The sequence below is a fragment of the Podarcis erhardii genome (assembly GCF_964252035.2).
Source record: "Podarcis erhardii genome assembly, chromosome: 6".
In the NCBI taxonomy this organism is placed as follows: domain Eukaryota; kingdom Metazoa; phylum Chordata; class Lepidosauria; order Squamata; family Lacertidae; genus Podarcis; species Podarcis erhardii.
Window position 1 is genome coordinate 20,159,348 of NC_138510.1, and position 23,978 is coordinate 20,183,325.

The 23,978-nt window shown below is 47.5% G+C and overlaps 1 protein-coding gene across 2 annotated transcripts in view; it reads left to right on the forward strand.

Annotated features, from left to right (window-relative positions):
• The window catches only part of LOC309344965 (opsin-5-like), a 68,290-nt gene extending 62,820 nt beyond the window's left edge, over positions 1 to 5,470 (forward strand). For both annotated transcript variants that reach the window (XM_081867922.1, XM_081867921.1), the window contains exons 5-6: positions 773 to 1,101; positions 4,441 to 5,470. In XM_081867922.1, coding sequence (XP_081724048.1) covers positions 773 to 1,101; positions 4,441 to 5,028 — 917 coding nt within the window. In that variant the 3' untranslated portion in view covers positions 5,029 to 5,470. The remainder of the gene's footprint in view (positions 1 to 772; positions 1,102 to 4,440) is intronic.
• Positions 5,471 to 23,978: the final 18,508 nt, after the last annotated feature.

Below are 23,978 nucleotides of genomic sequence, written 5' to 3' on the forward strand. Positions count from 1 at the left end.
TTCTATGTCAGAGATTCTATGTCCAGAATCAGGAGAGGAGGGAGGCCAAGAGGCAGAGATAAGTCAGGCTGGTGAAGAAGCCAGGGTGTCCCCCTCCTGCTGCAACAAGCTCCCCTCCAGAACCAGGAGAGGCATGAAGCAGGAGGAGCAAAGGCTGAGTCTCAGATTGCTTGGGGAAAACCCTAGAGAGGAGGAGACTTAGGCAGCTGTTGGAAGGCAGGGATTTTTAGTCGCCACCCAGTGAACCAATTCTGGCACAAGAGGCTTAACAACAGCCCTGTTTCCATCCATATTTTAGATGGCTAGTTCCATTTGCACTCACCTTGCTTCTGAATTCCAGGCCCCATCTGTACTAAGCATTTAAATCAGTGCCGTGCCACTTTAAACAGTCATGGCTTTCCCCAAAGATCCTTGGGAACTGTAGTTTGTTAAGGGTGCTTAACAAAGGAGGCTCTTAGTCATCTTGCAGAGTGACAGTTCCCAGAACGGCTTAACAACCAATCGGCTCCTGGAACTGTGACTCTGAGAGGGGAGCAGGGGTTTCTTAACAACTCTCAGTTCCCTCAGCAAACTACAAGTCCCAAGGTCCTTTTGGGAAGCCCTGGCTGTTTGAAGTGGTATGGTGCTGCTTCAAATGTATAGTGCAGATGGGGCGGAGGGGGGGAGCACATTATCTCAGCAGTATCATTTTTGAAAGAACGAAAACCTCCTGTCAAGGAAAGTTGCGAGCAGACGGGCTCTCACTTTCCATCTCTCTCATTTGTCCTTATAGGCAATAAGTTCTCTCCTGCATGTGCTGGGGCACTGCTATCTTGTGTCTGGGTTTACGCCCTCATCTTTGCAGTGGCCCCTCTGGCCAACTGGGGCAGCTATGGGCCAGAGCCCTACGGGACAGCTTGCTGCATCAAGTGGAAAGTGTCCACCAGAGAAACGAAGTTCTACATCGGGGCCCTCTTTGTCTTCTGCTACATCATCCCTTGCCTCCTGATCCTCATCTCTTACTCCCTCATCCTTTGGACTGTGAAAGTGTCCCGAAGAGCCGTCAGGCAGCATATGTCCCCAAGGACCAAAGCCAACAGCGTCCACACTCTGATCGTTAAGGTAAGAGAACTAGATTGGGAACAAAGGCATAGGTGGGCGCATTATTGTTATAACCATCACCATGTATAAGTGTAACCTTCAGGTTTTTTCCTGACGCCTTGAAACTCCCTCGTGCTGGGGTCGCCAGTGTGACGCCAGCCAGTACCTCCTGCAGTGCCTCTGAATGGTCTCAGTAAATACACCATGTCGAAAATCCACAGGGCATGAGAAACTGCTTTCTCTTTCCAATCAGTGCCTGTTTCTTTCTCTCGCTTTTTTTTTTGAAATAATTTTTTTTTGATTTTACAAATACAAAGTTATAAAAATCCAAACATATATCCATATACAGATTACTCCGAATCTCACGACTTCCCCTCACCCCCTCCATGAGGTCCCATTTTGAGCATTTGCAACTGCACATTCTTCCATACACTAACTTTTCTATCAATCCATAATGTCCATGGTATTTGTTACACTACAAGTGGAATCAAAATCCTGCCAACGTTTCCATCTGCTTACAGTGGTCTCCTAAATAACTTGCAAGTTTTTCCCATTCTTTTTTAAAGTTTTTGACCTCTTGGTTCCTGAGTTTTCCAGTCAGTTTTGACAAGCTGATGGACTATGCCGAAATGGCAACCAGTGCCTGTTTCATACCCACCAACAACTTGACTGCTAAAACCAGGACGCACATCTTCCCGTCTGAGCTCCTGCATGAGTCATGTGACCTGCACAAGATGTGCTTTTTCAGGGCCGTGCTCACAAAAATGCATATTTTCGGGAGCTCCATGAGATTGTGGCCCCCCAAAAACGCTTTTCTTCCAGGTGAAATTGCACAAGATTTTGGCACCCAAAATGGCCGCTGTGCTCTCGTGTGAGAAAACGGAATGTCCCCCTTTTTTTGCGGGACACTTGCGGGTTATGCTGTTTGTGCTGGCTCAGGCTACATTCACACCAAACATTTTAAAACACCGGCTTCTCCCAAGGAATTCTGGGAGCTGCAGTTTGTTGAGGGTGCTGAGAGTTGCTAGGAGAACCCTGTTCTCCACAGAGAAATGCAATCCCCAGAGTGGTTTAAACAATCAAGAATTGTAGCTTTTAGTTGGAGTCCATGCTGTGGCTTTCCAGATCTTGTTGAACTACAGGTCATCCCTGACCATGGACTGAGCTGGCTGGGGCTGATGGGAATTGAAGTCCAACACTTGGAGGTGCTCCAGGTTCACCATCCCTGACCTAGAGTGCATAAACTTCCATATGGGCACATAATGTTCGATGGCAGCCATTTGCTTGCTTCTAAATAGTGCACCTGATTTCCATGGCATCCTCACCACAAGTAGAGATGCAGCCTTTGGTCCTTACTTGTGCCGACAGTTTGTTCTTTCAGAACCCCCTTGGGGACAAAGTATAACGAATCTCCAGCACAGAGTATTATTACTTTTTTTCCAAAAAAAAAAAAAAAAGTTTCACCCACACATATTTCCTGTATGCCATATGGTGGCGGGTGGGGGAGCAGGGAAGTGATACATGCTCTGGAGTGAGCAAAAGTAAAATATAACCGGGCTCTTCTATCACACCAGGATGATTTGCTCACTCATGTTGCACGGCTGTCTGTCACGACTTGACAACTTAATTTAACTGTGCATACACCTTACCCTCCTGATTTGCAAGCATTTTGTCATCGGTAGATTAAGGGCTGCTTATCTGAAAAAGAAGAGGAGCTCCAGGGCTTGTTTATAATCCAGCCGAGTGCACTAACCAATTCACAGGTTCAGTTAATTAACTCATTAATTACAGACTAATGCAATTAATATACACATGCACAGAATATTATTTGCAGCCGCAATGTATAGCTCCTCATCAGAGGTGAGAGAGGTCGGTTTGCTGGCTTGCTTTTCTTTTTTTGCAGGCAGCTCGTGCTATTTGATGGTATCCTGCTTCTAAGGTGAGATAATTAAAAAGCAAACTTGTTTATCATACACGAGGAAGGGTCGTAGCTCAGAGTTGGAACGTCTGCTATGCATGCAGAAATTCAGTCCCTGGCTTCTCCAGGCAAGGCTGGGAATGTCCTCTGCCTAAAACCCTGGAGAGACCCTGACAGTCAGTGTAGACAAGTACTGAGCTCCATGGATCAATGGCCTGACTCAGTAAAGGGCAACTTCCTATGTTCCTATTGGACTCACTGGGCTGCTGGGTTCAAGGAGCTGATTTTCAAAATTATGTCCTTTCCTCTGGAAAGATCATGTTCATGGCTTGCCCACATTGGATGGAGGCGACACTTTAAAAAGGAGAAACCCTCACTCCCCTCCTTCATCGTGCTGATACTTGCATAATTCCCTTCCATGATACGGACTGCAGCAGATTAATCTCGCACCAGCACCTCCTTGGGCATATTACCTACCTAAAAACTGAATTAATCTGCATCCTTTCCCCAGGGGAAATGGGGGGATGCAGTTCTGTGAGGAAGTTTAACAAAGAACTCTCAGCACTCTCATCAAAACACAGTTCCTTGCATTCTTCGCAGAAGCTGGGAAAATCCCATTCCTTTAAAACTAAGTGCTCATCTGCACAGGAGTTTAACGTGGATTCGAAGCTGCTTGTGTCTCAAGGTTTGTTGTCGTTGCATCCACATTATGTCCTCATCTAAGCAGGAGTCTGCACTCCCTCCTCTCTGCTTAAATTTTAATTTTCCCAGTCTGCAGATAAGCCTCTGTCTGTCTGGACATTATTTGCCCTCGCAATGTGTTCCTTGGTGGGCTGCTTGCTCTATATTTTGCGGAGCTGGGTGAAGTACCCATTTTTGTTTTAAATGGTTTTGTATCTAATATAAGTGTGGAGTGCAGTTCTCTCTCTGTGTGTTGTGAGCTGCAGAGCTTTGTACTGATTCATCGCAATATCTGCAGATCTTATGGTAACTCCTTACCAACATGGCATGACGGTCCACATGCAGAGCCAGATTAATACATGTGCTGCAAATGGTGTATGAGCATGCAGGAGTCAAATTTGACAGTGGATGAGCCATGGAGTCTTGGCATGGGGGGAAAGTGCCTGCAGGCTGTTCTACCATTTTTAAATTGGTTGTTGTTATGTACTGAAGTTCGCACCCTGGGCCAGCAGGGGGATACTGTAGATAGTTTTCACTCAGGTCCACATATGCAAATAAGGGATTGAAAGTGACGTTCAGTGATTGGATAGTTACAGAAAGTGTCACAGTTGCGTTGTAGTGGAGTTCTATATAAGCAGGCTGGCAGAACCCTTCAGTTCAGTTCTGTTCTGGCCTGTGAATAAACAAGAGCTGTTTGAAGAATCGCTGTGTCGTCTGATATGTTCACCCACAACTTAACAGTTGTTCTCTCTCTCTTCCAGCTTAGTGTTTCTGTGTGCATTGGATTTCTTGCTGCTTGGACCCCCTACGCTATTGTTGCCATGTGGTCAGCGTTTGGCGATGCCAGCCAGGTGCCCGTCCTGGCCTTTGCCCTCTCTGCTGTGTTTGCCAAGTCTTCGGCAACCTACAACCCTCTGGTTTATCTGTTCTTCAAGCCCAACTTCCAGAAGTTCCTTTCCAAGGACCTGTCCCTGTTGCAAGCTGTCTGCGCCGTCTTCTGCTGCAGCCGGCCAAGGGTTATCACCCTCCAGTCCTTCCACACCCGAGATGGCCGGGCCTCCATGAAGTTCTCCACCGCTTTTACCGACCACCGTGGATCCTGCAGGAACTGCACGGACACTTTTGAATGTTTCAGTAACTATCCCCGGTGCTACAGGCTCTCTCCGAAGTCGGACATGACCGCCAAGGCCAAGCCTCTGGCGATCCTGGCAGACGGAACGACTTGCCGGCCAAGTCTGAAGAGAACCGTGCAGGTCATGGTGCTCATGACGAGGAAGAAGACCGGGATGGGGACTAGGAGTGTGGCTGGGGATGTTCTGCCTTCAAATATTGTCAGAGATCTCATGTAAGCGAGGGTTCAAAGGCAGGGGGAGCCCCCTTTCTGCCTAGACCAATCAGGAATGTTTGGTTGCTATTTCAATCCATTTTCTTCTCCATATGTATAGTTGTTTCCAAAGTGTGCTTTGCAGGCTAGGGGATACTGCAAATCTTACACCAGCATTCCTCGCCTCTCTCAGAATTCCCCTCCATTGTTTCTTTAAACAGCTGCAATTTTGTGCCAACAATTTTGCACCTGTTCCCCTGCCCCCCCAAAAAGATCAATAATGCAGAGCCAAAAATAAAATAAAAATCCTGCCTCTTTATAGGTTCCATTTGGCATTTAAGACATCACAGTGCCACTACAGGCAACTCCCCACTTGCACAAGATGTCCTTGTGCATAACTGCACATGCGCACAACATCTCTTTGGACTCTGGGGAGGGTTTCCTCATTAGGCAGAGGCACAGTGGGGCTTTTGTTGAGGCTGCTCAGCGGACACACAGCAGTTCAGCTGACCTCACACATCAGCTGTTAGCTGGGCTGTTAGCTGTCCCTCTGGCTCCTGTGGAGACCCTCCCCAGAGCCTGAAAAGGACATCTTCTTTGAGGTCTCAGGAGGGTCTCCTCACAAGCCACAAGAACTCTCCAGGGGGCTCCCCACAACACACATTCGCTTATGCACATGGGGCCCCGGAACATAACCCCTGCATAAGTGGGGAGTCGCCTGTATTGATGTGAGGCATAAATTTGAGTTTTGGTTCCACACCTGTGCAGTCTGCAGCATGTTACAGTTCACTTGCACAGCTAATGTTCAGGTCAATCCAAGCAATTGCTATTGGAGGCAGGTACAATTAACCGCTCGCATAATTGGACTGTAAAAGATTAATCCAATCGAGCTGCATCAGCTGCAGCTCAAATGCAGATCATCAGAGGTGTACAAGGCCATGTGGATTGGCTGAACATCCGTTCAGCCAACCCATGCCTTCGGAACGACAGGCAGGTGCAACGGCTCATACAGTCATGTTGTTCAAGTCTACAGTGGTGTCACCGTTAGGTTCTCCTCTGCACCACAGTTCTCCTTTTAAAAGTTAATCCTGATCCAGCTGCAGGTGCAGACGCAGCCTGTACTCATCTAATTCCCTACAGCAGAGAACCTGAGGCCCTTCAGATGTTTTGGACTACAACTCCCATCATCCCCTGCCGGCACAGGGGCTGATGGGAGTTGTAGTCCAAAACATCTGAAGGGCCTCTAGTTGACGAAGACTGTCCTGCAACATCTTTCTCTCCCTCTCCCTCTGTTACGCACACTTTCATGGTTATTTTTAAAAAACAACAACAAAAAACTGAAGGAACAAAACTCTCTCTAAAGGCATTAGGGTGGGAAGCTAAGAAATCTGAGGTGCTATTCCAACCAACTTCTCACCCTGACTTTTGTGGTCTCCATTCAGTTGTGGAAACACACAGAGAAGGTGCTTCGTTTCCCTCTCTTGCATCTGAGGGGGAATGACGATATTCCTCTACCTCACAGGAGAGGCTTGTTTAGTAGATGAAGCAACCTCATGTTTACAGTGCTTTGTACACGACAGCATTCAGTATTGCTTCATCTGATTTTCCGAGGCCATCAATACTGTAGAACGCAACAAGCGCTTGTGGCCCAGAAATAAAGGCTCGTTCTACATGGAAGAATTATGACCAATGGATATAGTCCACGCCAAAAGAAGGCATAGAAGATACTGGACTCCAAGGACACAGCATCCTTTCTGGCCGGACTGTTGTCTGGGTTTCACGACGAGCTCGCCCAGTGTTTTTGCCGTCGTTTTAACAATAAAAGAAGGCAGGACATTCCCAACAACTGAGGGGTGAGAAAAATCATTTTCAGTGACAAGGCCGTTTGCCCCCCCCTCAGTGAGTCAATGAGAGCAATCCCGTCAATTTTAGTCTGGCACAAATGAAGAAACCTAACCTCAAAGGAAAACCACCACAGCTATCAAACTAGCTAGGACTCTTTTGGAAGCAGTCGTGGCAAGAGACTGCTAACAACCTAGAATGTTCTCTCTGGCTAGCACACGGCGATGCCCTGCTCCTCAGGCTCCATCTGGTGAAAAGGTACAGTTGGGCCAACAGAGATACAGTATTGAGAATCAGATTCTTTTTTACAAAAATAAAATAAAATGCAGAGCAGCTCTTTCAAAAACAACATTATGCTTTAAATAAGAGAGTCACACAAGAAGAGCTGCAAACCCCAACAGATACCACTTCCCTTCCTTTGACAGGGGAAAAAGATGGGCTGCATGGTCAGCAGAGTTGTTCCACATCTGCAGTGTGGATTAGCACCAACCCATGAAAATTAGCACAGCAATTCTGTCCATGGAGATAGAAAGGCATTCAGTCAATTTCACAGGAAGCAGCAGCTTTAAGCCAGTTCAGGCTGTTTATCTGTTTGGCCACCCAAACTGGCTGCAGGTCTCTGAAGCAGAGGTTGAGGAGCCCTCAAGGTATTGCTGGGCTACAACTCCCATAATCCTCAGACCCTGGTGAAGCTGGCTGGGCTGATGGGAGTTGAATTGCGGTGGCATTTGGAGGACCACAGGTTCCCCATCCCAACCCTTGCGCTAGTGTTTCAGGTGGAAGTCTTTCCCTTCACCTGCTACCAGATCCTTTGAAATGGAGAAGCCAGGGAGTCAACTTAGGCCCTTCTGCATGCAAACCATGCATTCTGCTGTGGCCCCTATGATTTGGTATTGACCTCTGAGTTGACAGTGGGAAAGGTCAGAGTACATCTGGGACAAGACGATGCTTTCAACCCAGCTCAAGAGCGGTCCATGGACCCAAGCTACTGCCCCAAACCCAATGTCCATGATCCTTCCCCATAACATTATTGCAAACTCAAATTTGGTGGGTTTTGTGTCCCCCCCTTTTTGCTACTCCGCCCCCAATTACCATGGTTGTAATAAGCCTCCTCTGCAGTTTTTGCACATCTCATTTCATCCTCGCCATCTCAAGATTGCTTTGCAGTCAGCAATCCATCACATGTCCTGACATCTTTGCCGCAAGGTGGGTGGGCTTATTATCCTTCCCCATTTTGGGAAGGTGGGCGAGCAGAGTTTGCACAGGGAGATCCAGCAGTTTTCTCAGCATCACTGCAATGAAGTCTGGGCCAGAGATGGGGGGAAAGGAAGCCAGAGCCTTCCAGGGGTCATTAGCCTGGGCTCGCCTCCCTGCCTCCCACCAGCACCAGAACCAGCACCCCGATGGTGAATGAGATGCATGTTGCCACTGTGTATCCTATCAATTGTCTGGTATCATTAGCAGCTGTGCTGCTCCACACGTGCAGCTTATCTGAGAGCCCTGGAGGGAGAATAAGGCACTTAACGAAAGAAGCTGGGAAACAGCTTTGCTCCGTAGTGAGCCATAAGAGCAGAGTCTCTCCCACAGCCTAGGCGGCTGCCATACCACTTTACTCTATATTCTTTGCACAGGGTAGGATAAATTACCTGTCTTTCTGTATTCTATAATCTGATTCTCATCTCCTTCTGCTGGATTCCTTCTCTGGAGATACAGTCATTGCTATTCTCCAAGTGAACTCCGGTAGAAGAAGGAGGAATGTTGGAACTGTACCTTTTTCCGTGTAGACCACCAAACAAGAATTTGGGAGGCAGGCTGTCGGGGAGATACTTAGGCGATAAGCCCACAGTTTTGTCTCTCCAAGAGTCCCCTCTATTCCAGACAGGCTGGAGGAAAAACCTTGCTAATCGACCACTTCTACGAAGCTAGGAAAAACAAAGGACAAACCAGGGCACCAGAGACGATGCAACACACAAAAAGATTTGTGTCCAGACACAGACAGAGAAGCCAGACGGGCTGCCAACTTGGGATGTCACAGCAAAGGTTATCAAGCTGCCTTTTGCTCCATCAGACTGTCAGTCTACCAAGCCCAGCACTTGTCCACATTGACTGGTGGCAGCTCTTAAAGGTCTCGGGCGGGGATCACTCTCAGCCCCGTTGCAACCTGAGATCCTTTTAAACCAGAGACACCAGGGATCGAACCTGGAACTTTCTGCATGCATAGCATGTTCTCTCCCACTGAACAACTGCCCTTTACAAAAGCACACACAACAACAACAACCTGCCCTTGCTTCCACTTGATTAAGTTCATTGTGCTTATGCGGTGTTGAGTAAGGCTGAGAAGAGGAAATGGAGATTCCTTTTTTAAAGAAAAAGGAAAAGAAAAAGAAACTATGCAGTGGGAGTCAGTCCAGGCCAAGAGAAAGAGAAACCCCAGACAATATCTGAAGTGCTTTCCTCTTGTTTAACTGGGACACAGAGCAAGAGATCTGTAAGCACGTCACTGTTGGCAAGTAATCTCCTCTGCTTCATTGAAGCATTTCTCTACACAGGGGAGATAATGTCAGAAGAATAGCTACATCCAAGGAAGACAAATGAAGGGATACAAAGGGGAAAAACAAAAACCAACCACAAACCAGTGGCTTTCGCTATTGGGAACACGTCTACGAGACACATGAGACACACGTCAACCTAAGATGATCAGGATAGGAACCTTCCTCTCTTGCCCTTTGTAGTGGAGGGGCACAGTTTGGAGCAACACCGCTCCGGTGGTTCCTCCATCTTGTCAATGTTTCAAAGCAAGGCCAGCTGAGGGCCAGCTATTTGTGCAATATATTATTGGGCATTTGCTAGCCGTTTCAGTTCTTAGCTAGGTTAATATGCTATTGCACCCTCTTTGCAAAGCAAATATTTATGCAAATATGCAACTAGCTTATGCAAAAAAAGAAAAAAGGAGGGAAAGGAACACCCACAGAGTGATAACACTGGTGACATCAAATGGACTGACAGGAAACACTTCTGAATTAGGGCATCGGGCCCTGTAAAAGAAACCGGGGTGAGCTGTCTTCTGGTTGGCAACCAAGACAGGAAGTGGACACAGTCTTCCTTCCATGATACCACATGGGCAGTATAAATGCAATGGAGATTCCTTCTCTCAACTCCCTGCCTGCCTATTGTGGGGTCGTGATTGGGGCTGAATGTGATTGCAACCTAAGGGTTAACTGGGGCCTGCATGCATGCGGTTAAAATAAGACCAGTGGCTGGGGTTGCCAACTGTTCAGCCAGCCACTCTGCTCCATGCACTGCAACAGGAACGACAAGTGACAGAAGGTTTATCTTCCATGCTGCGGATAACCTTATCTGCCGATTTCTGCTGCAGACCAAACTTGCTATTGGGGCAGACCACTGGGCGATTTTTTTCGCTAGATCAGTTGGCAACCCCAGTTCAAATGTAACCTGGATATGCTCGCTGCATGCAGCCCATCCAGCAATCGTCCAAGTAGAGCGTGCGGCTCAGCCACTCCCAGAAGGTATCGGATGAAAGAACAAAAACTTTACCTAGCTTTGATTGCTTGATATTTTCCCCCTTCTGAGCTGTTCTTCCCATGGTATTTCTCGCGTGCTTTAGTCTCATTTAGGCTGAAAGAGGAAGACCAATAACGCAGACACTTCACGTATTCGTGCTGGCAAATTCATCGAATCCCAAGCTGCCATTTAGATGCTTTGTACCTGAAATTCCCTCGTGCCGTTTCCATTGGGTAAAGTGTTCTTCCTCGCTTGCTGTCCCTAAAAAGAAAAGAAAAAAGAAAAAAACCTAGCATGTAGTGTCGCTCTGAGTTGTCAGACAGTTTGCTGCACTTCGCTGTGGGAGCGTTGACACTCCTGCAGCATTTGCAAAGCGACTGCTGCACGTGTTTCATGTACCAGCCCGTCGCTCAGAGGCTTGTAAAGCACTTTGGGATCCATCGAGATGGAAGGAGCTTCCTTTATATGTATACTCGTTACCCCTGATGCCAAGAAAATGCTGGTCGTAGCTGTAGCAAGCATGGCAAAGCATGAGTCATGCAAAACGTGGCAGATGCCTTGGTCCACTGGTGGTCTCAGCTAAGCTGCTGTTGTAAACTGGCATGTTGTCTATGGTGTGAGGGGGAACAACAAACAAGAAACAGGATGGGACATCTGATCTGTCCCGTCCCGGATTTCCAGGATTGCCATGCAAAAGGATGCGTCCAGATTTTGTGACAACAGGCTCACAGCCAGCATGAGCACGTGCAAATAAGCAAACAAGCCCAGATGATTCTGCAAAGTTGCATGCACACCGACAACTTTACTACCATAATGTGTCTTATTGGGGTCCGCAGAATAATCTGTGCAGAATAATTAGCCACTAGCTTGAGGGCACTGTGGAATAGGCACAAAGGAAGCTAGCCCTCTGCTATAGCGCCTCTGCATTAGAGTTGCCACCTAAATAGCCAGAAGCATGGAAGTATGTCAGGCTATAGAAGGGTCACCAAAGAAGACAGCAACCTTCTTGTGCAACCCAGAAATGTCCCTTGTGGCTTTAAATCCACTGCTGATTCAGGCAGTCAGGAAGCCCTGATGCTTCTCATCCACTGGTCTCCTGATCCTTTTGTGTAGCCTTCTCCTTTGTCTGCTGAAGCAAGTAGGGCACCAGGAGGACAGCAGCAGGGCAACCAGGGCAGGAGAAAAACAGACAAAAAGATAGGAGGGCAAAGTGAATGTGAGAAGTCACGACTGTGCCGTGCCCTGATTTAGCAGGAGATTTAAAGGTCCACGGGCAATGACAGACTTGTGACCCAGTAACTCAGTGAGTGGTGCTACAGCATCTTTCTGCCTTCAGGTGCTTCTGTGAGGTTTACCCACACTGCAACCCATGAGGGCAGCTTCCTAATCACAGGGCAGGAAATTTGTGGCTAGACAGAGAAGGTAACAAGATGTGAGACCCCAGATTATGGTTTGCTCATGACCCCTCTATTCTGTAACCTGGTGCTGGGTCCATGTGAACAAGTTTTAAGCGCACACACAAATCTTTGCACAACTGGAACCTTAAACATCTAGCCAGTGAGCCTGTGTATTTCTAAACACAGATCTCCACCAGCAGCTGGCCAGGTTAGATGAGATGTTCTGGGCTTCAGACCTTATTGGTGCTATGCAGAGGCAAAACTCTTGAGATCAGGGTAGCTAGCAAACAAACTAGAACAACTTCCAACGGTTTGTGAGCCTATCTTTTTTACACCCTTTAAAAGCTGGAAATCCTACCCCAAACCTGAATCCCTCACTCCAGACTGACCACCCAGTGGCCACCACTGAACTACCAAGGGCTACAGCTGTGAATTCCACAGCACCACCCATCCCTGCCACATGGAAACAAAAGAAAACCACACCACCAACCCAAACCCTCTATTTCTCTGCTTAAGAACTTGATTGTTGTGCAGAAATTGTACTTCCCTGCCCTCCCTCCCCCCCCAAAAAATAAATTTGCTCGTGCAAAACTACTAAGCTGTGGTTCAATTAAGTGTGAGTTCTGTTGCTCGCTGCACTCCACCTTCTGCCGAACTAATAGAACTGCAAATGCAAGTCCCCCCGGGGCACGAGAATATGGAAAGGTTTCAATCTCCTTGGTTAATGACACCGTATCAAGGAGAGGGGAAGACAGCTCATTTGTCAGGGGTACTGGGGACCAATACTGTGCTTTTAAGTTGGCAGACAAATCTGCTTTCTCCAAAAATTACTGCCTCCATCCCCAGTACGGGCCAAATTCTCATTCCAGCTGAACTGTGACTATTTTTCAGCCTCTCGGGCTTCTGAATACTAATGGAGAGGGGAGGGAAGCTGCTTGGACGAGGGTTGTCAACTTTTTAACATGCCACCGTCCCTGTGCCTGTAACAGCTGCCTGAAACACAAAGCTGTTTACACATTACTAGCTTAAAACACAGCTGGGTTGTTCTATGTCTCCATTTGGACTGAAGCTGGGGGTGGGTGGGGGGAAAATGCATCAAAACGCAGCATTTGAAAGGACAGGATGGATGCAGGATCGATACGGATTGTGGCTAATGCCGTGTGTACACACCAGCTTCCTGAACCAGAAGCAGGAGTGTATTGGATGTGGAGTAAATGGGAAGTTGTACACAGCCACTAGCAGAAGATAACGATCATTCCCGAACTGTAAAAAAAGTTGCACTGATTTTTGCACATCAAGGTGCTGTTAAATGGTGCAAGAGCAGACCGAAGAGCTTTTTTTCTAGTCAGTTGGCAACCCTGCTATGATCAAGCCAGCTAGCAAAAAGTTTGCAATTTTTTTACCCTGAGCTGCAGCAGGTGTGGAAGAAATGGGGAAGAGAAGTTGCTTCTCCCTTGTAGGGGACATGCTAGTTATTACACAAACGCTTCAGACCAACATATTCACAGTATTCCTGCATGCTCAAAAGTAGAGTCCCACTTTAGCAACACCTGAAATCAAGGATGCCTACAAACAGAGCACCCTACTGCTTATATGTGTTTTACTATTCCTTAATGCAACCACAAAACTGTGATCCAGCACCAAGGCTAACCCACGACACCCTACAAATGGCCTCACTGCTACGCCATCAGTGGAAGCCTGATATGTAATAGGTGAAGCTCAGTGGTAGGACTTAAGACATCTCAGTCTGCATATCCTGGGACAATGTCTTCTCCTCAAGTATCCAAGGTGAAACTAGAACACCAAGCCATGAGATGTGGGATACTTCTGCACACTGCAAGATTGCCCCCAGATCACATTTTCATGTCGGGTTAGGATGGCCAGATGCAAAGGAAGACAGTATAATGCTTTGGGATCCAAATGGTCATTTCCTTAAGAGGTTTGCATTTTTAAAAGTACCGAAGCAATGCTTGCAAACAAGTAAAAATACAATACAATAATAAAACTAGAAAAAATATTAAAAACAGATTTAACAATGTAATAGTACTGGTATTGCCCAAATGGCTAGGAAAACAATAATGTTGCCAGAAAACCAAAATGTGAGCCTCCCTAAGGAGAACATGCCATAAACTAGAAAAAACATAATAGTGTGGTGTAAGTCTATGTCTCTGAATTATCAGCCTTGCCACTACGTATAGGGCCCCTATATGTAGTTGTGCAGATGAGGGAATATCATGCTATTTTGCACCCCTGCAAGAATCCCATGAGTTTCTGAGCCATCAGAAGACAATGCTTCCACACTCAGCTTCCCCTGCCCGCCGTGTGATCAAGAGGACTGGAAACTTGACCATGTGTGTTTATAAAAAAAACCTCAGTTACCCCTTTAGGGCACAGTGTTGCTTTTTCAGTTTCAAAGTTCTCCCTCCCCCCCCCCCCAGTTGTTCACATCAGTGCAAGCTAATGGTTTGGATGCGGGACCAAATGTTGAGATTCCTGCATTGCAGGCGGTTGCACTAGATCAGGGGTCAGCAAACATTTTCAGCAGGGGGCCGGTCCACTGTCCCTCAGACCTTGTGGGGAGCCAGACTATATTTTGAAGGGGGGAAATGAACAAATTCCTATGCCCCACAAATAACCCAGAGATGCATTTTAAATAAAAGCACACGTTCTACTCATGTAAAAACACCAGGCAGGCCCCACAAATAACCCAGAGATGCATTTTAAATAAAAGGACACATTCTACTCATGTAAAAACACGCTGATTCCTGGACCGTCTGTGGGCCGGATTGAGAAGGTGATTGGGCTGCATCCGGCCCCCGGGCCTTAGGTTGCCTACCCATGAACTAGATGGAGCTTGGGGTCCCTTCCAACTCAACAATTCTGTGACTGCTTTGAGGTTTATTTTTGGTTGTGTAGACACCAGAGGAAGCTGACAGTGCAGGGATGTTTTTACCCTATGCAAAGGTGGTCCACACCTTTGCTAGAATTAGGAATGGCTCAATACAGACTGCTGTAACAAAGTACAAGGTACATATGCACTTTTAGATAAGGTCATGTGAAAATGGACCAAAACCCCAGCACTGGATATGCACTGAGTGCACAGTAAATGAGAGAGCAGCACAGGCTTTGACTGCATGTCCCCATCTCTCTGGGAGCAGTTTCATTCTGCAGCACTTAGGAAATCCCTATACTTGGCTAATGCTGATTTCTGCACCATCAGCTCTCAGCAAAAGGCACAGGAGCAGTGTTTTGTTGTTGCTTCCAGCCAGTTGGCAACCCTGCTCCCCCTTACATACCCATTCGAGGAGGAAGAGACATTCCTGGCAACATATTGCCCGGCTTGGCAAACGACTGCCTGAGCCGTAGAGCCCCTTTCAGAGCGATAATAAGATATCCTCGGCTGCAGTAAAGTGAGAGTTTGGCAACGGCAGCCACTCCATCGTGTCGCCTGCGTGTCAAAACGGTTGTGGAAATCAGCCCCCTCGGCCGCCTGGGACCCTCGCTCTGTCGCATGCGCTAAAAGCTCATCACATAACACGCAGAGCTGTGCGTCTCCTCTGCCATCTCTGCCGGCTCCCTGAACAGCGGCCGGCTGGGGTGTGGGGGCCCTTTTGCAGCTGCTGGGCCATTGTAATTACCCTCGGTCAATGAGCCTTGCTAAAATGAACCCGCTTGAATACCAGGCAAGGGAGCAAACTCCTGAGCTGACAACTCCTGTTTGCTTTTGGGCAAGGCACAAGCCGTTTTGCTGCTTTCTCCAGAATCAGCAAGCAGAACAGGCCATCTGCTCCGACAGACCTTAATAGGAGATCATCAGCGTCTCTCTTGCCCCTGGAGCCTCTGCGTACACTTGGCAGGGCTTTGGACGGCTTTGACGCACGTCCCTTTCCCAAACGCTGGGAAGGAGACAGAGAAAGAACCGGTCCACGATCCTGAATCAAGAAGGGATAAAGCCCCCAAATTACCTGCCCACTTATCTATGCTGAAAGTGAGGGCTCTGGGCTAATACTTTTCCTAGCGGTTACACAGACTAGGGGATTTTGGCTTCTCTCTGTATCTACCTGGCAAGCAGCACCAGCCAGATCCCCCTCATTTCTGCAACTATTAAAAGGTGCAAGATGCAGCCCCAGCCTCCTTTCCATCTGGCCAGCCTAATAAATCAAGGGCCCAGTAGTTCTGAAACCAGAGTCATGTTGCCAGCTTTGCCTTCCTCTGGCTGCCCCTCCAGCAGCAGTTTGAGCTGCAACAATTAGCAGGTGATTACATTTAGCAGGTGAGCATATTTAACTCCAAGCAAGTAAATGTTCGCTTGCTGATCTCTGTATTATTGCCAGCCCTCTCCTAAAAGTTGTGGTGGAGAGCAAGCCAGGTATATTCTTCCTTGCCAGTTGGTTACCTCAGCATTGGGGTTGCCAACATGTCCCACTGTACAGAGGCCAGTCCTCTGTTTGAGGGGTCTAGACATGGAAGACCGGGGCTCAAATCCCCAGCCAGACACTGCGTTCATTGGGTGATGGCCAGTCAAGGCTTCTCGGCCTACCTTACCTCACAGTAGGGTTGCCATCCATCCCTAGAAAAACAGGATCGCCCCATTTTTGGACAAAAGTGTCCTGTTTGGACTTCAAATGTGTTATGTACTGAGTTCAGTGGGATTCAGAATGCAGCAGTCTGATTGGTCCTAGAACAATAGGGTCCAGAATGCAGCAGTCTGATGGTCCACAGGAGCCACCCAATCCAGTTCCAGGTGGAAGTGAATCCGCAACCTGATTGGCCTACAGATGAATCCTGGAATTAGCCAATCACGTGGGGCCCATTGTGTAAATAATGTATATAAAGCAGACATTCTGGGGGAACTTCCATTCCTCCTCACCACTATGAGCTGAATAAAGAATATGAAATCCACTCTCGACTCAGAGTATATTTCTAAATGGAATGCCTTTCCCCCCATATTCGAGTTTGGCCAACCCAAAATGGCAGTTGTGTTGCCGTTGGTGCAGATGACCAGGAGCCTGACCCAGTGTGAGTGACAACAGAGAGATGGGGGAAGGAGCAACCTCCCTTCTCCCTCCTTCGCCCTCTCCTTCCTTTCCTCTTGCTGGTGCTCCTCCTCAACTTCCACCCTTCAGTCTAGCAAGGTGCAGGTCCACCACTCCTTGGCCCCCTCCACCACCCCGACCTGCCCCCCACCCAGGCTTCAGTGTCTTCCAGCAGTGAGAGGCTGGAGCTGCGGCTCAAGTCTTCTGTGGGAGCCATCTACCCTTGGCCCCTGCCTGTCAAGGGAAAGAACCTTCCCCCAATATAATAAGGTGCACTGCTGTAATTGTGGCAAATATTTCTCAATTTTCATCTACACCCATGAATTGGAATATGCACATTTTATGCAGAGCAATCTGTTGTCCTTTTTTGTGTGAGGCCTTATTGCTATATGTCATGGGGCATGGGAAGCAGGTAAGAGGTTAGCTCAGTGGGAACTGGTGTGTGTTGGGATGGGTGGGTCAGAAGGCAGAGAAGCCAACAGGAGGCAGGTCAGACTGAGCCCAGGACAGGCAGAGCCAGCTGACTCCTTATGCCCCATCCTCCTTCCTGCAGGTGTATGTGGGAATGGCCCCATGTATACAACAGTCGGAGGTGCAAGAGACATAAATAATGCTGAAAAGATTATTTGGTTTGAGATTAGTTTTAAAAACACCACTCCCTAGTTCTGTTCTCGCTTCCAGTAATGAGGATTACAATCAACTCTCTGGACTTTATAAGGGAAACTCCGAGATCATTTGTTTCAGTTCACCCTCCGTTCATAGATTCATAGATCAGTTTCAGCTCACCCTCCGTTCATAGATTGAACCCTGAATTATTGAAGAATGTTTAAAGGAGCAAAGAGACAAACCTTTCCCCCCTCAATTCAATCCCCTGCAGACCTGTGGCTTTTGATCCAAGTAAATCAATCCAGAGTAAATCAATCCAGAGTATTTGCTACTTACCGTATTTTTTGCTCTATAAGATGCACTTTTCCCCTCCTAAAAAGTAAGGGGGAAATGTGTGTGAATCTTATAGAGCGAATGCAGGCAGGAGGCTCTGCTCAGCGTTCCCTTTAAAGAGCCGTGTGGAGCATGTGTGCGGCCCCCAAGAGCCGCACACGCGCTCCACAAGCTCTTAAAGGGAGTGCGGCTCTTGGGGGAGCCTTCCGCTACCCTCAAGAAGCTTCGCGGGGCTATCCCACAAGCCAGGACAGCAAGAGGCTATCTCAGAAGCCAGATCCCTCTTGCTGTTCTGGCTTCTGGGATTCAGAATATTCTTTTTGTTGTTTTCCTCCTCCAAAAACTAGGTGCGTCTTATGATCTGGTGCGTCTTATAGAGCGAAAAATACGGTATATGGGATTAGTCCTCCATTACACTATTTGATTGTCCTTCGGAAGAGGGAGAAAAAGGAGAGATCTGGATGCAGACTTGGGCATCATCCGTGGAGGCTACTCTGTTAGGGCAAGGAGGGTGCGGCCCCACCAACCTTAGTCTGCACTTTTCCATGCCCCAACCGCCTTCCTTCTTCCTTACAACTGGCCAGGAAATGGTTCTGTCTGTCATTCACGCTGGTGCCAAATGCTGTCGGTCTCCTTGCCTTTTGCCCTACCAGTCCAGTGGGCACCAGCCACGCCTGAGCATCATCCACATTTATTATTGTTTGTTTTATGCTGGGTGCTGTGCCTGGATCAGTCCAGTGGCTCAGGGAAACGTGCAAGCAACACACACAAGTTAAGGTCTGTCCACTGACTCCCAGTCTTTAAAAAAATGAGGCAAAAGGAGGGTAGAGGAAAGTTTACACTAACCGGAAGAAAAGGAAGAAAGTAAATGTCATAGTTTTGAACATTTACTTAGGAGTTCAACTTAAGAGTTGGGGGAAAAAATAAGTCAACTAGAATATTGACAGGGAAACACAGGGACCCTTTACTTTTCAGCGAACAGAAGAGTATTTTTGTAGGTTTTTCTGTTAAAAGTCCAGAAACTGTACTGGCGGGGTGGCAGGAGGAAGTTGGGGAGAGCATCTTAAGTCTTGAAATCAGCTTCCCAGGAGGCCTGCCAACTTCTATTAGCACTATTTGTTTGTATTAGCTTTACTCATCAGCCCAGCATGCAGAAATTTGGCAGCAGGAGCTTTCCTTGGCACAGAAGGAAACTCTGCGGCTGCTAAATTCTTGTCTGTGGAGTTGTTGATAAAGGCACAGTAACAATGCCAGCAAAAAGTTGGCGTTGCAACTATACGTGCCAGTCAGGCACAAGTGTGGAGTCTCCGCTTACCTCTGGAAGAGGCTGCAAGGTGGCACTGGGCCTCCTGCCCTGCTCCCTTAGAAGAGTCACTTTTCCTTCCCCCACCCACCGCCTCCCCTCCTGCCTGCTTGTGGTGCTCTGCGAAATTCTTAATCCCAGAGCAGAGATATGGGGTTATTGTTCTGCAATCTGGAGAGTGCCCCTGTGGAGCAGTCTTAGAAACAACAGGAGGAGTTGGAGTGGGCAGAAGAAGCCGCCTTGTCTGTCAGCAACTCAACTGCAAACCCATTAGCCCCACAGCAGGGTTTAGGGGCCTGTAGTGAGCCCGATCTTGTTGGACTACAAGTCCCATCATCCATGGCTGTCGGCCGAGCTGGCTCAGCATCATGGGAGCTGGCGTCCAACAACAACTGAAGAGCCTCGGGTTCTCCACTGAGATGGGCCAGGAGGTACCCCTGCATTCTGGTATGAGTTTGCATGCATGACCACATTTTATCCCAACAAGTGTGGGGCACTCCTAGGGTTTTCCTCCCCACTTTGCCAACAGAGATCCTACACCTTTAACAACCACAGAACAGCCAGGACTTACAAGTGCGGTGTTGTCCACTGAGGAGAAATCTGCACCTGTTGGATTGCTACCTGTTGCGTAGCAGTTAATTGCACAAGGCTTTGGAGCGGAGTCTACTCCTCTGGAAACCTATGCGCTCCGGTGCTCGTGGACGACATTAGCAGTCTTTGCACATTTTTCCTGGTCTGGCTACTTCCTCTCTTCCATTACGGGCTCCTGGCCCCGCATCCTTTCTCTTCCACCCCAGCCCAAGTCACAAAAACTCATCTCACCAAAACGTAGTGTCACTTTGGATTGTATTAGTCTACAGGGCAAACTTTCCACGGCAGAGGAAGCAATTGATCTGGTCCTCCAGCCGTCTCAGACAGATGCAGACCAAGTAACGGGAAGCCTCATTCCTGGGCCTGGAGAAAGAGAGGCCATAAATGGTCTGAGTGTATTAAAGAGGCTCATTTTATGATAGACAAGGCAATCAATTTGCAGCCATAATGGGCGCAGCGATGCCTCAGCCCATCAGGTACCGCACAGAAGATGGGGGTTCTTTGTCTTCTCATTTTAGCAGCTCCCTTCTTATAGCTTATTGAGGTGGAGCGAGGGAGGGATCCGGTTGTAAAGTCCCTGTGGCTGAAATTTATAATCCCAAACAGTAATTTCCACTCTGCTGCTGCTCAGTTTGCCCTGGGCTAGGGATCTTAAGCAGTTGTGCAGTCCCAGAACTGAGGTAGAACTTTGTTCTCAGTCCAGGCAGAGTTGCTCTTCCCAAGGGCAAGTTGTGAAAATTTGGCAACCCCTCTTACCAAACTCCTCCCCTTGCACCTCCTATACCCCCATCCCATTTTCCTTGTTCTGCGCTTCAGATGTTCAAAACATACACACTTCCAATCAATCTAGGTATGCATTTTCAATTTTCCTGCCCAACATCTTTTTTATTAGGACAATTTTAAATCATGCATATGTGGTATTAAATAATGAACCGGTGTCGGTACAATTATTCCTGCGGACGGTGGTTGAGTGTGGCTATGCATATTTCAAATGCGTGGCCTTTGGAGCAAGCTGGTTTTCCTCGTGGTTTAACTGCAGGTGTCAAGTTAATCTGCAGAGATCAACTTAGAATTCTGCGGCCATCATCAGTCCTGTGGGTTTTAAGAACCATTTCGCACATTAAGTGTCACCAAGTCCACCCTCAGGAGTGAGCTGTGGGCCAAAATCCCAATTCAAAGAAAAGTATGTGCCTGTTTCACTCCCAATTTACAGATGTGAAAAGTTTCTCAAACTGCCACTGTAAAAGCAAAATATATATTACTAGAAAGCTGCAGTGGCTGTCCACCGAGTGATGCTTGCTGAGCAGAAAAACAAAATGTTTGCAGCTTGACATGCAAATGTCAGCAGTGTTTCGTTTGTTTGTTTGTTTACAGCCCTGAGATCAACATTATTATCTCCTAATTGTCACATGACCTGGGAACCCTGCAGAACTTAGCTGGCAAGAAGAGTAGTTAGCATTAAGTCAGATTCCTCTTGAATTAAGTTGATTCCTCTTGAATTAAATTAGGGTTGCCAGACCTCCAAGTCTGACCTGAAGTCCTCAGGTTTGCCTGACCTCTTCCAGGTGGCAGGTAGAGGGCTTGAATGTCCAGGTGGGTGAGAGTTGCTTTAATAATAAAATAAAAAACATTATTATTAAGAAGACTGTGCATGCAGGAGCTGGCTGCAAATCATAGCACAGGCACTTGGGAGATCTGCCCTCCTCCTCTCCTAATTAACCTCTGTTTCCAAGGTCTGCCTCAAGGCATCACAGGGTACTGTCCCTAGGTCTCAGATTTTGGCCCTGAAATCTCAGATACACTGAAAATTTTGAACCAAAGAACAATCTTAGAATTCTAACAGCAGCAGCAGCAGTTATTGATGACACAAATGATTTAGGAAATACTTATTAAGATGTGTAAAAGCAGAGTCAATCACCCATCTCTACTACCCTCCTGAGAAAAACCCCACCCCACCCTCCCACTATATATAAGGGTCTGGTGATAACTTCTGTTTCAGTGTACTGTAGCTGAAGAAGTGTGCATGCACACGAAAGCTCATACCAAGAACACACTTAGTTGGACAATTTTTTTATTTTTATATATACCGTATTTTTTGCTCTATAAGACTCACTTTTTCCCTGCTAAAAAGTAAGGGAAAATGTGTGTGCGTCTTATGGAGTGAATGCAGGCTGCGCAGCTATCCCAGAAGCCAGAACAGCAAGAGGGATTGCTGCTTTCACTGCGCAGCGATTCCTCTTGCTGTTCTGGCTTCTGAGATTCAGAATATTTTTTTCCTTGTTTTCCTCCTCCAAAAACTAAGTGCGTCTTGTGGTCTGGTGCGTCTTATAAAGCAAAAAATACGGTATTTTTCTACTGCGTAAGACCAACACGGCTACCTACCTAAACCAGTCAGAAGTTTGGTTATAAAGGAATGCTTTCACCTAAAGGTGTATAATGAATGGTTGAGACAGATTTTAGCAGAGCTATTTTTCTAGAAAAAGAGTTGCTTGAGTTCACCATGAACTTCTCCCTCGTCCTCTTAGCATGGCAATGGCGCACACCTGAGCTGAGCTCCGGTGAGCTCTGACTGAAATAAAGCCTTGGATTTTAGTATCCAAAAGTGGTAATTGACAGAGCTGCAAGCTACCTAAACATACAGGCAATTGTGCCAGGGAGCCAGATGCATCTGCAAGATATCCAAGACAGAACCAGCCGAACAGACGCAGTTGAGCTGTGGCAGAAGATAACAGGCGTACAAGATTCTAATTACACAGCAGGAAATGGGGAACACGCCCTGGGGAGCGGGGGGGGGGGAGAGAGCATCTTCACTCCTCCCACTCCTCCAGCTTGTTCAGTTCCACATCTTCTTTTCAAGACTTGTGGGGTAGGTAAGCTGGACCCAGGAGACAAAGACTTCAAATCTCCACTCAGCCCTGAAGCTCACTGGATGGTCTTGGGCAAATCTCACTCTTGCTCAGCCTAGCCTACCTCACAATGCTGTGATGAGGATAAATTGGGCAGCAGGGAACCTAGTTAACAGCAATGGGTACAGAACATGCCCCTCTCTCCCCAGATTGAGGCTGAAATTCTATGTACATTGCTTGAGTGTAAGCATCATTGAATGCTGTAAGACTTAAAGGTAAAGGTAAAGGGACTCCTGACCATTAGGTCCAGCCGTGACCAACTCTGGGGTTGTGGCGCTCATCTCGCTTTATTGGCCGGGGGAGCCGGCGTACAGCTTCCAGGTCATGTGGCCAGCATGACTAAGCAGCTTCTGGCGAACCAGAGCAGTGCACAGAAATGCCGTTTACCTTCTCGCCGGAGCGGTACCTATTTATCTACTTGCACTTTGATGTGCTTTCGAACTGCTAGGTTGGCAGGAGCAGGGACCGAGCAACAGGAGTTCGCCCCATCGCGGGGATTCGAACCACCGACCTTCTGATCGGCAAGTCCTAGGCTCTGTGGTTTAGACCACAGCGCCACCCGCGTCCCTTTTGCTGTAAGACTTACTTGTGAGTAAAAACACACAGGATTTAGGTTTGTAGTTTTGTCCTATATAGCAAATAGCAGCTTCTTCGTCTTCTTTTAAGTGAAGGCTAAGACTCTAGGCCCTTCTGCTGGTATTGCAAATCATGCCCCTTCAAATTCACTGCCCTGGGAAATCGCCCCATTTTCCCTCTCATAAATATATTTCTAGGGGAAGCTGGTGGCGCTGTGGTCTAAACCACAGAGCCTAGGACTTGCCAATCAGAAGGTTGGAGGTTCAAATCCCCGCGACAGGGTGAGCTCCCGTTGCTCGCTCCCTGCTCCTGCCAGCCTAGCAGTTCGAAAGCACGTCAAAGTGCAAGTAGATAAATAGGTACTGCTCTGGCGGGAAGGTAAATGGCATTTCCATGCACTGCTCTGGTTTGCCAGAAGTGGCTTAGTCATGCTGGCCACATGACCCGGAAGCTGTACGCTGGCTCCCTCGGCCAATAAAGCGAGATGAGCGCTGCAACCCCAGAGTCGTCAGCGACTGGACCTAACGGTCAGGGGTCCCTTTAACTTTACCTTAAATATATTTCTGGATGTGCATCTAAGGCATGGGGGGCGGCACTGAAACACCCCCATTGATCTCAGTGATTGAGGTGGAATATGTGAAAGAAATATATGTCTTCTCAATAGGGCTGGACAAATCTTTCAACTTTGGTTTCTCATTTTCCCAGTATTAATTAAGTTCAGTTTTCTTGCAGTTTTCTCTTTAAGTCACCAGCGAATTTCTCCTATTTCTCCATGCCTCTTTATGCACACTTTACGCTAGTATATGGAATACTGCAAAAAAAAATATTTGGCCAAAGAACCACATTGCCAAATTCAGAGAAGC